This window comes from Rhinolophus sinicus, linkage group LG02 (assembly GCF_036562045.2).
Source record: "Rhinolophus sinicus isolate RSC01 linkage group LG02, ASM3656204v1, whole genome shotgun sequence".
Taxonomy (NCBI): domain Eukaryota; kingdom Metazoa; phylum Chordata; class Mammalia; order Chiroptera; family Rhinolophidae; genus Rhinolophus; species Rhinolophus sinicus.
In genome coordinates this window covers 173,466,930-173,484,416 of record NC_133752.1, presented here as the reverse complement: position 1 = coordinate 173,484,416, position 17,487 = coordinate 173,466,930, and the positions used below count along the sequence as shown (strand labels likewise).

Below are 17,487 nucleotides of genomic sequence, written 5' to 3'. Positions count from 1 at the left end.
CAAGGGATCAAAACTAGTAATAGATAGCTTTTATGTTTCATTGTGGCAATAAAGACTCTTAAGAGAGAGCAGATAAATTCTTTAGAAGCCCCAACCCCTCATGGACACTCTTCAGAGGAGATGCAGGAATGAGAAAACTACGCTGAAAGATTATATTTTAATAAGAAAAAAATAACAAATAAACTCCTTGGAAATCGAGTAGCCTAAAGTAAATTAACAAAGCCAGAAATACCTGGCTCAACTGTAACAAGTATAAACATAGGGTGCTCATAAGACTTCGTACATGATATATGGGTGCCTTTTCTTCTGGTTTTTACACGGCACAGGAGGACCTTAAGGAGAAAAGCCTGAATGGAGGATGAGGGAGGTAACACAAACACAGGACCCATCTGCCCCGTCTCCTTCTTCAAATGGAAGCTGTTCAGGCAGCTTGTTTCTTTTTTCCAAATTTTCTAATTTGGAAAAAAAAGTCCAAAACCAGGCTGGCTCCATGCACCTATAGTTACTGATTTCCTAATCACACGAAAACTACCTACCTCTATCCAACAAGACACACAGGACCCAGATGCTCCAGTCACTAAACAAAACCCCCAGTCCTTAGTGCTATGCTATTGTCACTTGTCTGTCCTCTGGTTTGGGGGGGGGGGGGGGTCCAGTAAAAATTAAACACTGCAAAATCTGGGCAACTCTACAATATAGGAAATTTTACTTAATAAACGGAATTTGATAATTATTAGGTTTTATACTTGCACGTGTTAGGCTTTTTACTCACAGTGAAAGAGACACAAAGTTTGAAGCAGAATAGAGATTCTATGAGTATTCTCTTGGAGCTCTTCTTCTTACATGTAAATTAGAACAAGTGATAACTTCCCCAATTAGAGAAAGATACAAATTCATGTAACAGGAGAGAGATCTGTTTGGATTTGCTGTTCCTTAAACTAAAATACAGCTGACGATGAATCTGACACATGTTAAGGTAGAATTAATGCTGAATTACAAAAAAGCATTCTCCTCCAATCTTTGAAAGACCATTCAAAAATCCAGTCAACTGTAAAGAGTGTAACTAACATAATCATGATCTGCTTCAATTTGGTTACCCACCCTCCGATCTCTTCATGTTCCGGGTCAAATGAAAAGCCAATCATTCAGGACACGTCCCTGTCCTCACCTGTAAGCTTCATCTAAGGACATGTCCATCCTCTTCATGATGTAGGCAATCGCGATGGTGGCAGAGCGAGAGATCCCAGCCAGACAGTGCACCAGGACACAGCCATTGGAGGCCTTCGCTTTCTCTGCAGGAATCAAATTGAAGGAGGGTCATGGAAAGCAGCTTTGTTCAGCAACGACACCTTGCTTGAATTTATCTACTCAGTGTCTTTCATCTGACAACTCAAAGTAATACATCTCATCTACTTACAGATAGTTCCTTTCAATATTCTTTTAAGGAAGTAAGGGAAGATCATTTCCCCACCATTTACCTATAGGACAATGAAGGTCCAAACGTGTTAATAAGCGATCTGTCCCTAATTCAGGATGCCTGACTCTTACTCAAGGACTTTTCACCATGTCTTTTTTACATTATTTATTATTTTAATAACTTTCCCTAAGTATAAATCCTACATGATCATCACATGATTCTACTTGTTTAGTGTAGAAAATTTCAGAAATACAGAAATGTATAAAGAAAATATCCAAAACCTTATGATTTAGCTAACATTTTGTTTACCCTTGTTGTCTGACACTTCAATTTTTTCTAATTCTATAAGCAATATTAAATTTTTTTCCAGTTTTGAGATATAACTGACATAACATTGTATTATTTTTAGTTGCACCACATAATAATTTGATATATGCGAGATAATTAAATTTAAAAATTTTCCATTTCAAACATATGTGACATACCCTCCACAACTAAGACTGAAAGGACAACAACTTGACTTGGAAAAAAAAGGCCTGGAAGTACACACTGTTCCCCAATAAAGTCCTGTTCCCCTTCCCCAATAAAATCTTTAAAAAAAAAAAAAAAAGGGTGAGAATAACAAATGTGAAGGGTAAGGGGAAGCCAGTGAGGACGAGAACTTCCAAAGGCTAAAAAAGAGGAGGTAATAACTGAGGTTACAGAGTACAGTTCTAAGAAGGAAAAAAAAACAAAAAAACTTCTCGGATAATAATTTTTTAAACAGCTACTATTTATTAAGAGCTAATTATGAGCCAGGCACTTGGCAAGATATCCTACATACATTATTGATTTCAATCCTTACAATATTCCTATGAGGTAGATACATTATTCAGTTTCCAGATCAAGAAAATGAGGAACAAAGACGTTTTAAGTACCTTAACCCCAAATCACTTAACTAATGAACCTAAGGAGGCAGGACTCAAATACAGCTTAGCTCTGAATAGATGCTCTTAATTCCCTCCCTCCCTGTACTGCCTATGAGCTTGGGGAGGGTGAGGTGGGGCAGGAGCCTGTATAAGCAGCCAGCTGGGACTGGGGGCACCTCATGAGTGCCCTATGGCACAAGCAGGCAAAGCGTGCTTACTGCTGCCTACATTAACCAAAAATAAAGATCAAACTCCATGAAAATTCTGAGTGCTCTCAATGAGCTGAGAAGCTTACTGAAATTTAATCAAAACAATAAAAAAGAAAAGATACCCTGTAAGTTCCTAAGTCCTGGTATGAGGGTGCGCCTGCAAATTACACTTTGCCGTGACTGGCCATGGCTGAAAATGTCCCGGGAGGAGACTAGCAACTATAGCGAACAGGGCTGCATCCCAAAGGTGGGCTGGAGACTTTGCCCTGAATTACTGGATGGGACGAGGATGGTAATCCTAGTAAATAGGGCCAAGCAAGTGAAATACTGTAAGTAAAAATATTTTCAGATATTACAAATAAATTATGATAATGTGTTTGTGTGTGTGTGTACTCAACAAACTTGGAACACAGTAACTTTCCTTTGGTGTGAATTGAAGGATGGTCCCAATATCTCCCATGAAAGAAAATAAGTTGGGGGCAAAGGTATTCATATTCTCTCTGTTCTATTAACCCTCCAAAAGCTTAGATATTGTCATGACTTGATGAAATCAGGTTCCTTTAAATAAATTCCAAAGTTGCACTTTTAGCTGAAATTAGAGCCAAACTGTCTCTGAATTGATGTGACAAGAAATGAGATCATTAATCATAATTATTATCTTTTAAAAAGGCAAAAACTAAATCATATGCTGAATATTTCCTAGAAGTACAATGGGTGGGATTAATTTGGGAAGTTTTGCTTGTGATTATTTTAATGCAAATTAAGCCATTTAGGTTCAGATGCTTCACAGATGAATTCTAATTAAAGATGAAAACTCTTGGCAATCTAGAATCTTAAAAAAAAGAACTGTTTTCAGAATTATCCAAAGTTCCCAAAGCATTATCTCAAAAATTTCTCTCACAGATGAAGGTATGAATAGTGAGGCTTAATTTACATAATTTCACTTTTTAAAAGGAACCAGTTCTTTTTTATAAATTACAGTAACCAATTCAGAGTATTTCATTATGGATTAGAGTTGCTCAATTTATGTGTCTTTGAGGGGAAAAAACAACAACAAAAACTCCTGCTCTGGAACATCAACAGTCAACCCTGTGATGCTGCTCAAGAGCCAGTAGCCACATTGCTCTTCTGTTCACCGCTCTCCACTGGAACCACGTTGCAAATCCATGTCGCCCACTCACTACCAGCAGACCTGATCCTGCGGCACCAGCCTGGCACCGCAGCCCCTGAAGCCAGGAGTCGGGTCGGGGCATAGGGGGCACAGGACTGATATTCTGGTACAGATCAGATCCTGTCACAACCAATGCCAAGGAAATGAGCAAGAGTGTGTGTGTGTGTTGGAATTTTATTAGATCCAATACCATTTGAAATTATTGGCACATGGACGGAGGCTTAGAAATCTTGTGACATAAAGACTTTAAATGTATATAATGGGATTTGTTTTCACAGGATTTGACTTTTCTCTGGGAAAAACCAGCAAGGCAAAAACAGTTTAAGTAAGGAATGCCACCAAAGTTTCCAAGTCTTTTACAGGATTTGAAAAAGTGGGTAAGAAATTTAACCCCAAAAGTTTAACTGATTTTCAAATGCTTGCAAATACATAATCACAGCTCCCATCAGGCTTAACCTTGGTCGTGTCGAGTTAGCTAGAATGTCACAAGGCCAGTCCCTTATGGAGAGCGTGGCACACATACATCACCTTGGCTACTAAATGAGATAAAGAGCATCATGTGTTGTTTTCAGATGTTTGAAATCTCTAAAGTAGGCTCCTTTTCTCTAAAGAAACAGAAAGGGGATAGACGGAGGGGGTATACCTATACACGAGACTATAACTCAAAGGACTTGTAATAGTCCTTGAGCTACTTACCAATGAAATCTACAGATTTGTCCAACCACGGCAAAATTTTCTCACAGAAGCTGTCATTCACAGGTACTCGCAGGAAGTGAGACTCGGGGATGAAGTCTGGCTTTGGGCAGGTATTGCTGGCGTTTAACACATAACCAATCCCATTCTGTTGCATCAGCTCCTGTGGAGGGAAAGAGCAATTAAAATGACTAATAACATACTAGCACAATCATTTTGAAAGAGTCAAGTTTAATGTAATGATAAAAATTACTAGTTTCCTTGAAATAATCAGTTTGTTCAAATGCTGAAATCCAAAAACCTAGCACAATGACATTTAGAGACAAGTTAAAAATAGAAATTTTTAAGGGCAAAAAAGGCTGTTTGAGATAGTATGCTTGAAGATCACGTATCATTACTATAGTCAACTCTGTATTAACTTCACTACCAGAGAGAGAAGTGGAACGAAGAATACAAAATAAAACCACGACAGTTTACTATGACTTTAGAACATATGTACATACGACAAGAATTATTTTCTTCCCAAACTGAACATGCTGGTTGTTCTCTAAGATACAGTTCTAGGCAGTCTTCCCACTCTACTCTTTTTAAAGGCTGAGTCTATTTCCAAGGCTTTAATTATCAACTCTATATGCTGATGATTAAATTATATACATCCTCTTCAATTTCTAACCCAAATTTTCAGCTACCTCCTGGATCTCTATTTGCATGTTCCACAGGCCTTTCAAACTCAAAACGTCAGAAACTCAACACATTACGAGTATCTCTCTCCGACTCTGCCCTAAATTCCTGTTTTCTCTCTGCAATCCAGAATTGCTTCATGGTAATGACATCTACCCAGACACTTGAGCTAGAAAATAGGACTGTTACATTTCTCACGACCCCCACATACAAATAGTTGCCAAATTCTTTTGGTATCACCTTTCCCATTTATCCTCTTCTTTCTATTCCCAACCATTGCTGTTCAGTGGTCAGCCCTCAGGACAACATAAAGGCCACCACCACCATCACCAGGGAGCTCTTGAAGTTTGCAGTATCTTCCTCTCCAAACCATAGACTGAACAAAAACTAGAGTAATCTTTCTTGTAATTAGCATGGGATAAGTGCTTTGTCCACTTTTAATTTCATCACCTCTCACCGCCTGCACCTGTCCCGTACAACCTCCAAATCCCCCAACATCGTATGTATGCCCGGTTCTGTGCTTACCAGGCCCTGTCCTACTCATCCTACTTTGTGTAAATTAACATTCCCACTGATGCCTAATCACCATGACCTTCCAAAGTACTTTCTTTGTTCATATTGTTAGTAAAGCACCTTGCACACTGTGTTATAATTAGGAGAAAATTCTTTGTCTCTCCTACTAAGTAGTAAAGTCGTGAGATCTTGGACTGATTCTTGCTTGTTTTTCCACCTTCATAGCTTCATTCAACAAGCGTTTGTTCAAATGACACGTCTGCCATTTTCTAGACCAGCCTATACAACCTCGCTTCATTTAGTCATCCATTGTCACCTCTCAGAAAACGTTCTAAGCCTGAAGTACCGTGTTTCCCCCAAAATAAGACCGGGTCTTATATTAATTTGTACGCCAAAAGACGCATTAGGGCTTATGTTCAGGGGATGTCATCCTGAAAAATCATGCTAGGGCTTATTTTCCAGTTAGGTGTTATTTTCGCGGAAACACAGTAATCCTCTTCTAAGCAACTCTGGTCACTTTTTCGTTTTCTTGGAATGCTATCTCCTCCACAAGTCTTTTCCAACTACCTTAAAGAAAGTTGGTAATTTTCTTCCTATTTTACCCCTATGAAATAATCCAATTCCCTAATCCCTTCATTTACCACATTTGGCACAATAAACATATTTTATTTCATATAAAAGGTAGACTTAATAAATCCAGATCAACTGCGAGACAACTATGTCAGGAAACAGCTTTTGGAAGTAGGCAAGCTTCTCAGAGTGAGCAGCCTTCAGCTGCGTGCCAGTCTCCTGATGGCCTCATATGCTTCTGTTACGGTTAATAATCAGGCCGTGGAGATCTCACTGGTGTTTACTACTACAGCTTTTCAACTTCTGCACGTGTGGCAAAGGTCACATGTGTTTTTCTACGCTGAGCTCACCTACTACCGTCTGATCAACAACAGTGTCTCCCATGGAAGAACGGCAGTGGGTCAGTCAGGAGTTAAAGGCCTTTCAGGCCATTTCTCACCAATGATCCTCAAAGAAAGGAAGCATTTTATATACCTCCCTCCTTTCCTCCAACCATGTGACAAAGATTTATTAAATTAAAAGTAAAAGGAAGCAGTAACATCATTTTCCACTCAATTCAATAATTAAGACATAAAAGCTTCGAAGAAAAGGGGCCGACACTACCAGTGTTATCCGCTACACACAATCAAAAGACAACTCGAAGGATAAAACGTTATACATCAATGACTGTCCAAATTTGATTTCCCCATAGAAAGAATAACAACGTACACTTATGACAGGTAGACTAATAACCTACAGTTTGTAGGGATGACCACTTAATAAACCTAATTTCAATTAAAAAATATTTGTTGGGGCACCTTTGGTAGAGGCCTATTACTAATATATCATTATGCACATAGTACATATTAATACATTAATTTCTAACATTTAATGAATGACTATTATGTGCCACATACAGTGCTTAGCATTTAAATTAACCCCACTTAATCCTCACAACTGCCCTTGGATGTGGGTACTATTATTATCCTCATTTTAGAAATGGGGAAACCGAGGCTAAGGTTATATAATGTTCCCAATTTACACAGCGATCAGGTGGTACAGTCACAATTCAAATCCAAGTATATTTACTTCCAGAATCTGTCCTCTTAATTGCCATACTGTACTGAAGGGTTTTTTTTAAAGCAAATTAGATAGAATAAAGTAACTGGCCTACACAGACTTTTATTTTTATCTACATGAAATATTAGAAGTTTTAACTTCTTTTTCATCCTTTTTTAACTATAACAACTTAGAAAGTACAGGAGCACCACTCTGGTTGAAGACTGCTTTGGGAAGACTTTCCGAGTGACTCAGGGAACCAGATGGCTCCGTATTTGAGGAGACTTAGCCAAGTGTTACTTGCCCTCTTTCTCCCCGTTGGCACCTCAGCTGCAGTCCTAGGCATCCATGTGCTGGCCTTTCTGCCGTGTTTACACTGCTTGCTGCTGCAGGTTGAGGACCAGGTACCTATAGGCATGTTCACTGCCCTCACCTGACTGCTGCCAGCCAGACTGCAGCGGCACTCCTATGGCTGCACAGAGAGGAAACAGGAAAAAGGGCAGTTCTGACCCCCTGTAAGCAACATCAGCCATCCAAGCTTACAATGTTGTTACATTGCAAAGTATTCTGCACTTATAAAAAAATATGCCATAAAAGATGCATTTAGGGGTGGCTGGATAGTTCAGGTGGTTAGAGTACGAACTCTGAACAACAGGGTTGCCAGTTTGATTTCCACATGGGCTGGTGAGCTGTGCCCTCCATAAGCAGAGTGAAGACAATGAGCTGCTGCTGAGCTCCCGGAGGGGCGGCTGGATGGCTCAGCTGGTTAGAGCGCGAGCTCTCAATAATTGAAAATGGCAACTGGACTTGAAGCTGAGCTGCGCCCTCCACAACTAAGATTGAAAGGACAACAACTTGACTTGGAGTTGATGGGTCCTGGGAAAAAGTACACTGTTCCCCAAAAAAGTCCTGTTCCCTTTCCCCAATAAAATCTTTTTTTTTTTCCCTAAAAAAAAAGGATGCATTTATATAGTAGCTTTATTTTAGATAACTGGCAAAAAGCAGAGGAGAAAAAGACATTAATGTGTTGAAATTGAGAGATAAGAAAATAATTTAAAGACAAAATGTGAAAAAAAAACAGAATATATAGAAGTGGTATAACTGGATTTTATAAAAATTTTACTTAAAAAAATACCTATTAAATTGATTATCCAGTTGGTACTTTTTAAAATTTTTATTTGTTTTAAAGAACTTTATATTAATTTCAGGTGTATAAAACATAATGATTAGACATTTACATACCTCACAAAGTGATAACCCCCCCAATCTACTACCCGTCTGACATCGTATAGAGCTGTTGCAATACCACTGACTATATTCCCCATAGTGTACTTTACATCCCGTGACTATATAAATATATTTAATTATAGTTGACATTCAATATTATCCTCCATCAGCTTCAGGTGTACAGCACATTGGTCAGGCATCTACACAGTCTATGAAGTGATTCCCCTGATAAGTCCAGGGCCCATCTGGCACCTTACATGATCTGTACTACATTATTAACTATATATTCCCCACACTGTGTTTCTCATCCTCATGACTATTTTGTGACTATCAATTTGTACTTTCTAATCCCTTCGCTTTCTCCTCCAACCCCCGACACCCCTCCCATTGAAATTCTTTTTTTTAATAAGATGGAACTTGATAAATAAAACATGGTCAATTAAAAAAAAAAAAAAGCAAACAGAAATCCTAAAATGTCACCATGTAAAATTTAAATATAATTTGGCTATTAAATTCAATACCATAAATAAATACCCTCTCATCTGGATTGATAATTACTACAATCAGTGAAAAAGGTCAAAGAGGAAATCATTAAAAACGATACATACATACTTGAAACATTTTATTTGAACTCAAAACAAAGACATTCATTTGCTAACTTCTGATGCAGGACCATGGCTTTTATTTTTATAGGTTTGCTGACTGGAGTTCTTAAGCAAATCACAACCAAATGCTTTCACCATCTATAGTTTCCATTTCTTTAAAGGGCAAGAACTTGGAAAACAGTATCAGCACAGAATTCTTCTAGATTATGACTGTCCCCTAAGTATTTTACAATTCCCTTCCTCCCACTTTAGTTCAGACAGAAAAAAAAAAAGTAAAGCAATTTGTCTTTCCTGAATCTTTTGAAAATATTTAACTTAGGTCACAGGAAAACGACTCTCCGCCTCATTCATATTTCATTGGTGTATGTAATATTTTAATTCATGTACGTAATTTTAATAACAAGTACACTGGCCTAAACAGGTTTCAGAACCAACACAACTGCCTCCTGGTAGTGGTGGGAGGAGACGTGCAACAACGAAGAGCCTACGGCTCAGTACGAGGCAGGTTTCACTTGGTTGAGAGCGTCGGGGTAGAGATGTCAGTGCATCTCTGAAGTCAGTTCAGTTTCTGCTGAACTTCCCTGTAACTATCCTATTAACCTGCTCTCCTGTTTATTTTTATGAATGTACATACAAGTGGCTTAGAGAGCATCTTCTGTCAACGGAACTGTGATCGAACTACAATTATGAAGAATGGCTCTGTTTTAAGAAGAATGACTGCTCTTATTCAAGATGGATGTCAATGACTCCTTGCTAAGTTATTAAGATATTTCTGTTATTCATTCAGTTTTGTTTCAGTACGTTGTGTGAAACATACACAGCTGGGTATTACTCTGTCCCATGGTTAAACATCATAATCTTTAAGCTTCCAGAGAGCAGTCATCTCAGACTGTTTAACATTTAGCTCAACGTTGTGCTAAGTCTGCTAAAACATGTTTTCTGCTAATAAAATAATCTTTCTTCTCCGGCCTTCAAATATACTTCCAACACTGTGGCCTCTCAGTTCTTTGAACTCCTCCTCACCTTCCCCACTCATGCCCATGAGACCTAGTCTGGTCTCTGCCATTACCAGCGACCACAACGCCCCACCCAGCCCACCTCACACACCTGCTTTGGGACTCCTGTCCTTCCAGCTCGCTCTATCTTACCCACTACTCCTGGAGCCCTTCAATCCCCCCAGGACCTACTATCTGTTGGTCCTAACCCCTATTCTCTATCCTTCATCGTCATGATGTCCATATTCCTTTCTTGTCCAACTTAAATTCTGTGGTCAATCATTACAATCATTCCGTTCCTTTCACCCTCAATTCCCTTGTCCCACTATCGCTTCTTCACACTCACTTGGCAAAATTACAACTCTGGTTAAATCTAATTCTCTACCTGGTCTGCATCTGCATCCATGCAGCTGAACGTAGCTAGAGACAAACAACAACGCTGCTGTATCTCACGTTCAGTTCACTGTTCCTCAGCACTCATTCTATTTCCCTAGTCTGTTCACTCTCCCTTTTTCCTAGATGTCATCCCACCCATTTCCCTTTTTCTTCAAACTCTCTGATGTCCCCTTTTCATCTTCCCTCTCAACTGATGGATGGTCTTATTTCCTACTAACAATCAGAGCAAAGTTTGATAAACTTCTACGAGCACATGCATCGACTTTCTCTCCTTTCCCTCCTGTTGCTATGGATGAACTCAGCGTGGCATGGAATAATGAAAAGTAGGTGGGTGCTGGCCCCAGAAAAACTAGAGCACAGCTTAGCGCGTTACTGAATGGTCTTGGGTAGATTACCTTACCTCCCTCAGCGTTACTTTCCTCACCTGTAAAATAGGGCTAATGGTGTGTATTTTATAAAGCTATTATGAGGACAAACTAACTGGCGCATAATATGAGTTTCGTTAATGTCACTGCCCTTACTTTATCTTAAGAATAGCTCAGGGGAATACAAATTGGTGCAGCCATCATGGGGAACAATATGGAAGTTCCTCAAAAAATTAAAAACAGAACTACCAAACGCTCCGGCAATCAGACTACTGGACATATAACTGAAGGATGCAAAATTAGGATCTCTAAGAAATATCTACACCCCCATGTTCATTCATTATTCACAAACGCTAAGGCATGGAAACAATGTAAGTGTCCATTGATGGATGGATGGATAAAGATAAAGTGTGGTGCATACATATATATATATATATACACACAATGAAATAGTATCTAGCCATAGAAAAGAAGAAATCTTGCCACTTGCAATAACATGGATGGACCTAGAGGGCATTATGCTAAGTGAAATAAGTCAAACAGAGAAAGACAAATACTTATATGTGGAATCTAAAAAATGAACAAACAAGAAACTGAACTCACAGATACAGAGAACAGATTGGTGGCTGCCAGAGGCAAGGGCGAGATGGATGAAGGTGGCCAAAAGGTACAAATGTCTAGTTATAAAATAAATAGGTCATATAACGGACACCATGGTGACTAGAGTTAACAATACTATATCGTATATTTGAAAGTGGCTGAGCAGATCTTAAAACTTCTCATCACAAGAAAAAAAATTACGTGGTAATGGATGTTAACTAGACTTATTGTGGTGATATTTCACAATACATACAAATATATAATCATTATGTTGTATACCTGAAACTAATACAATGTTATATGTCGATCATATCGCAATAAAAAAGCTCATAAATCATATAGTATATGAATTTTCTCTCAAAGCTTTTGCCCCTTCTCCAAAATAAAGCTGTTTACACCACCACCACCCCCGCTCCCCAAAAGCCTGTAATGTATATTTTTCACTAATTCCAACTGTCCTTTCTCCTACTTGGCCTTAACTAGGGAAATTACACTGAATGTACCAGGCTGGATATAAAAAAACAGGGTTTATGTGACAAAGTAGAAGAGATTAGTCCCTAAGAATTTTAAAAAGTGGATTCTGGTTTCAATACACAAATAAGAAAGCTTTCAAAAATAATATTTGTGAGTCAAAAATAAACCTTAATTTTATATTATGATTTTCATTCAGTATATTTTCCCTTTAAAAGTGTCTCCTAAACCGTGAAGTAAACTTTCGCCTGCAGTTGGATTGATTTCTAAATATGGGTTCTATGATCTGTTGGTATAGACTTTGGAATAATATCTAGAATACAGATTAATATACAGCCTTAGTAAAATTGCTCTATTTGGTCAAGTTTCCCATGTTCAGCTAGGCTGAAAACAGAGATCCCGTTCAATCACCCCACGGGCACTGACGTTCTAGATAATGGAATTGTACTTTCTCTTTCTGAAGTCACTTCAATGACTAATTTTGCATCTGCCACTCCTTTTGCCTTCAAAGTTGACTTTACATCCTATTCCCTCCATCTAGTCTTCCTCAATTAGCCACACCCACTGTATCTACCACTTGCATAATCCCCCCTCTTGATGACAATACTGAGTGTCCTGTAAACCACCAGGAGGCAGGAATCATTCCAGTTTATAGGTGAAGAAACTGAGATTCAGTAACTTGGCTAACGTAATATGGCGGGTAAGGCGGAGACCTGGGATGCAAAAGTGCCCACCTCCAAAGCTGGCTCCCAGCCATATGCCATGCTGCCTCATTATCAGCAGTTACACTGTCAATCACTTTGTCTTGTGAATTATTATTTAGGGAACACGTCTTGTCTAATCAACTTGCACTCTGCATGGTGTTCTACACACAGTGGACACTGAATACATGCTGCATTTTTACTGATAATTTTGATGACTTTTGTCTTTCTAGGTCATATGGAAACCCCCCTGAAAGCAGTATTTGGCTATCTTGTGTCTAGGCGATTGCCTAACTCACAAGAAAACAGAAAACAGCAGTACTGTGCATGGCAGGCAGGACAGTCAGGCCATACAGCAAAGCCAGTCCTGCAGTAAAAGAGTGAAATCAGAAGCGACACAAAGAATGCTGGCAGCACTCTGTTCAAAATGCGGGAAGAGGGGACAGCAGAACAACTTTGATGAAGAGGCTGAAGTGATTCATGGCAGATACAGCTCTGGCTTAGCAACTCCTCTTAACATAACAGGTAATTCTGTCCTACAGTTCATGTACTTAAGTGTGAAACAAAAGTCCCTATTTAAAATTTTAAGTGATAAGGGAGAAAAGCAATCAAGAACTTTTGTCTTTCACATAATAACTAGAGATTCTTGCTCAAACCCCACTCATTTCGGATGTGGACCGGGGCATCAGCAAACTACTCTTAGTGTAATAAGCTGTTTCTGTTCCAACTCTAGTCCAAAGCCTAGAGGATAAAGAACAGATTGTGAGAGACAAGAGTATAGTTGTAAGGGAAAAGGAAAATAAAAGGATTCTTTTTGCTACCAGTGTCTTCTAATGATCTTTTGCAGAACAGCCATGCTTTTGCAGCATAAGTAAAAAGTAATACATTTGTTGAGAGGACTGACCTGCACTGTCCAGGATGCTTAGCCACAAGCCACGTGTGGCTACTGAGCACCTGAAATGTTGATGGTCCACACGGAGATGCTCAGTAACTACACAATACACAACAGATTTCCACGACTTAGTACAAAAAAATGTTAACTATCTCAATATGTATTGTTGAAATAATATTCTAGATATGTTGTGATAAAGTTCTTAATTTTGCCTGTTTCTTTTTACTTTTTAAATAAATTACTGGAGAAGTTGACATTATGTGTGTGGCTTGCATTATATTTCTATTGGACAGACCTGGTATAGAATATGATATAGAAATAGCAGGGAAAGAAAATCTCAGTTGTGATTCACTAGACTGTTAAGATGTGTCAGTCCTTGATAACCACCTACTACACAGAATTCCATTTTCTGGAAGATGGGTATTTCTGGTGTTACATAAGCAGAGGACTTAAAGCCAGAGTAGCCTGGGCTTGAGTTTGATCTCTGCCACTGACCAGCTTTGAAGCCAATGACTTCCTAGCGAGAAAATCCTGGGTAACTGACTTAACAACTCGGGGCCACTCTCCTCCTAATGCTATTATGGGAGTTAAAGGCAATGATGTGAAGAGCACAGCATTTTAAATGGTAATTATGATCCTCCTAAAAAAACTTGTGTGTCACGCTTTTAACATTTTTTGGTGTCACTTTATTTTTTTTTAAACAGACTAATAAAATTAGTAGCCTTGTGGATGACTCTTTTAAAGACTTCAGTTTCTAAATTTTAATCAAAAGGAATGAACTATTATGCAAGATGATAAAATCTTCATTGCTGGAGAACTTCAAAAAGAAAAGAAGCGTATTATTTCTCCTGGAAAGTTTAAATCAGAGAGTTGAGCACAAAGATGAGTTCATGCTATCTGTGAAATTAGAATTAAATCTAATTCTAAACGCACCATCTGGGGGTGATGGTGGGGAATTCATCTGACATTCTGCTATCGATGTCCTCATTTATCGAATGAAGGAGGAAGACTAAATGAGCTCTGAAATCCCCTTCAGCACTAAGACTCTTCCCAACGACTCTGGAGGTTAAAAATAAATTTCTCATCACCACTTTCAAAGTGTCCAGCCCACCAGTGCGTTCTTATTTCTCACCATCCCCTAGTCCACACTTTTTAAAGACACTTTATGATAGTCTTCCTTAATGCCCACGCTGTTTTACCCACAAACTTCCACAAACTCATTCTTCTCCCTACAACCATTTCCTCAGTGCATCTATGTAAGCGTATGTACTCAGTTTAGTATGCATTTAGAAGCCAGTTAAAATGAGAAAACTGTTCCGCTGTCCTCAACTCCAGGTTCCAGTTCAACTGCTCTCACCTTGCAGGCACTCACGTAATTGTTCACTGACACATTTGTTAAACCCGGAAAAGGTCATGTACTAGCAAAATGAGTGTGTCATTTAATTTAATGTCAAAAGTAACTAAAATGATCTGTAACACAATTATCTGTGAAATTACCTGCTGGCTGACTGGTTATATTTTACTGGGGTAATTGTGGAGAGGATCCCTAACTATGAATCTTATTTTATTTTCTGATCTGAGGATTAAATAAAGTATCTCCAGCTTTGCCCTCGGGAGGCATGTGACTTTAGGAAATTAATTTTGCTTTCTGTGACATAGTTCGCTTATCTCTAAAAGAGAATTAATCATCATCACATGCTCAAAAGCATTGTGACCTCACCAGAAAGGCTCAGAACAAGCACAAGCTATCGAATTTCAAACAGGCAGATCTCACAGTAAGAGCCGACTGATGTATCAACAACAATGTTGAGGTATAATTTTGAAGAGGTGGGGGTTTTCAGAACAAAAAAGAAAAAAAATGAATAAATGAATGCCTCATTGCTTCCCAATGATAGGGTATTGTTTTCCTCCTGGAAAGCCTGGCTTTCCTCTTGTTAGAGCAAGCCAATCTGGAAGCTTGTTTACAGTCAGCTCAATTCTTTCAGTTACTCAAGGAGAAAATGGTAAGGTACTGCCTTCATATAGGAAAGCAGTACTTGTAAATCACCAACAGCTGAATTAGTACCTTTGACTGCTTTTTCAATTAGAGGTGGTGTAAATAAGAGGTTTTAGAGAAAAATCACTTCTGTTGGCAGTGAGAGCACTGTTTTTGAGCACTTCTGGTTAAAAGCACATAAGCTGTGGAGGCAGACACATTTCAGTTCTACTTGTGTTGTTATGCTTGTACCACTGTAACAAATGCCAGTCAACATAGGTTCCTGTGGGCACAGCTTGCTCAGTACAGCCCAGGTCCTTTCCAGAAAGAATCCGTGCTCGTCTTCTTCCTCAATCAAACTGCTCCACAGCCTCAGACAGTGCGGCCTGCAGTGCAGTCTTACCGCAGTCCTCCCTGTCATTTACCACTGCGGGGACGGAGCCCCAGAGAGCAGTTCCCAGGCTCTCGGCCTCACGTGGAAAGCTGCTGGCTCGGGTAGTAGATGGCCATCAGCTGTTACCGGTTAGCCATTAGCCACTAATATAACTGCCGTGGCTAGACTGGCAAGGGGGTTGGTTGGTTGGCAGAGAAGCAGACGGCAGATTATGGCAAGTGGGGTTAGTAAGTGGATTGCGGCCTGGCTGCCAGCAAATACCCTTCATTGGGATACTGGCAGATGTTTGCTTTCGTGTCTCGACCAGCCGCCATCGAGAATATAGTGGTATGAACCCCCTATATCCATGGCTCTGTGGGTGTTCCTTTTTGGCCTCACCATGTCCTGCGTTCTTGTGCAGGGAGCGGGAGCTGAGACCCCGCATGACACCACCTCCTCCCACCTCTTCAGCCAGTGGTCGTCATTCCTCAATCCAAGCCCACCCAGAGTCCCTTCTTACTGTGCTGCAGTCAATAAACACATTTCTAAATGTGAAGTTAGGAAGTATTCCTGAGTGTGCCCAATCATTATAATAGAACAATGAATACCCTAAGAAAATAAGGCTAACCTTCTGAAGAATCTGTCCTATCCAGATCTTGTGGACCTATGAGGAATGAAACATGACAGCAGTGTAGGCTTCCTACGGCAATCATTAACATCACACAGAACAGCGCTCTGAAGGGTGATGCAACTGCTCACCAGGGGAGTGGGAGCGAGGCACTTCCTCTCTGGGAGCCAGGTGTGTCTGTCATGACAGCTAAAGGGCAAGCGCTGTTTCTCCAGCTGCTAACAACAAACCCTGCGATGAAGGATATTTTCAAAGTACCCACCTTGTTGAGGACATCTCGCTGGCAGCCAAGATAAAGATTGGGAAGAATTCGGGTTGGCCCAATGTTGGCAACAGGTAAGCAAGGCTGAGAAATGCAGGTAGGGACTAGCGTGGATTTTCCTTCACAGAGGCCAGGGAAACAACGGGAAAACTCAGCAAACCCACCTAAGAATAAATAGTATAAAATTATGCCATGCACAAAGATAAAAATCAGCCTCTGTGAACTACTCATATAAAACTGTTTGAAAGGAAATATCACATCCCATAGATGCAAGTGGGACTACTGCACACATATTCCTGTCTACAGGAGCTGACTGCTAGGTCTAACAGGTAACCCTGCTTGGCTTGTGGGGCCACAATAGGGATACCAAGCCCTGAAGCCACTTAAGATGCCGCCTCTCTTCCACACCCTCTTCATCTTCACTTATCCTGCAACATTTGCTCCCCACTGGCCCTCCCCCATGTGAATGCTTTTTTGAGGAATGTAACGAGGATTTAAGGTAAGTAGCCAGTGACCACGGCAAGACAATTATTCACATAAACAAAATGAGGACATAAGAAGAAATTAGAGGAGGGGGGTTATCACTTTGTGAGGGGTGACATGTCTAACTAGTGCATTGTTTTGTACACCTGAAACTAATAAAAAAAAGAAAAAAGAAAAAAAATGTGAACTGAGGCCAACATGGTGTTTCTTCCAAGTAAAATTGATCGAGTTAAAAATTCTTTCTGGAATTAAGTTTAAATCTTCCTACTGTACAGGTTTTTTTATTGCAAAGTTATCAGAAACATACTCAGTTC

The 17,487-nt window shown here is 39.6% G+C and overlaps 1 protein-coding gene across 3 annotated transcripts in view; it reads right to left on the bottom strand.

Moving 5' to 3' along the window:
• Positions 1-17,487, bottom strand: part of DUSP16 (dual specificity phosphatase 16) — a 152,159-nt gene that overhangs the window by 4,525 nt on the left and 130,147 nt on the right. For all 3 annotated transcript variants that reach the window (XM_019744716.2, XM_019744714.2, XM_019744717.2), the window contains 3 exons: positions 16,691-16,854; positions 4,402-4,561; positions 1,169-1,292 (listed from right to left, as the gene is read on the bottom strand). In XM_019744716.2, the coding sequence (XP_019600275.2) occupies positions 1,169-1,292; positions 4,402-4,561; positions 16,691-16,854 (448 nt within the window). The remainder of the gene's footprint in view (positions 1-1,168; positions 1,293-4,401; positions 4,562-16,690; positions 16,855-17,487) is intronic.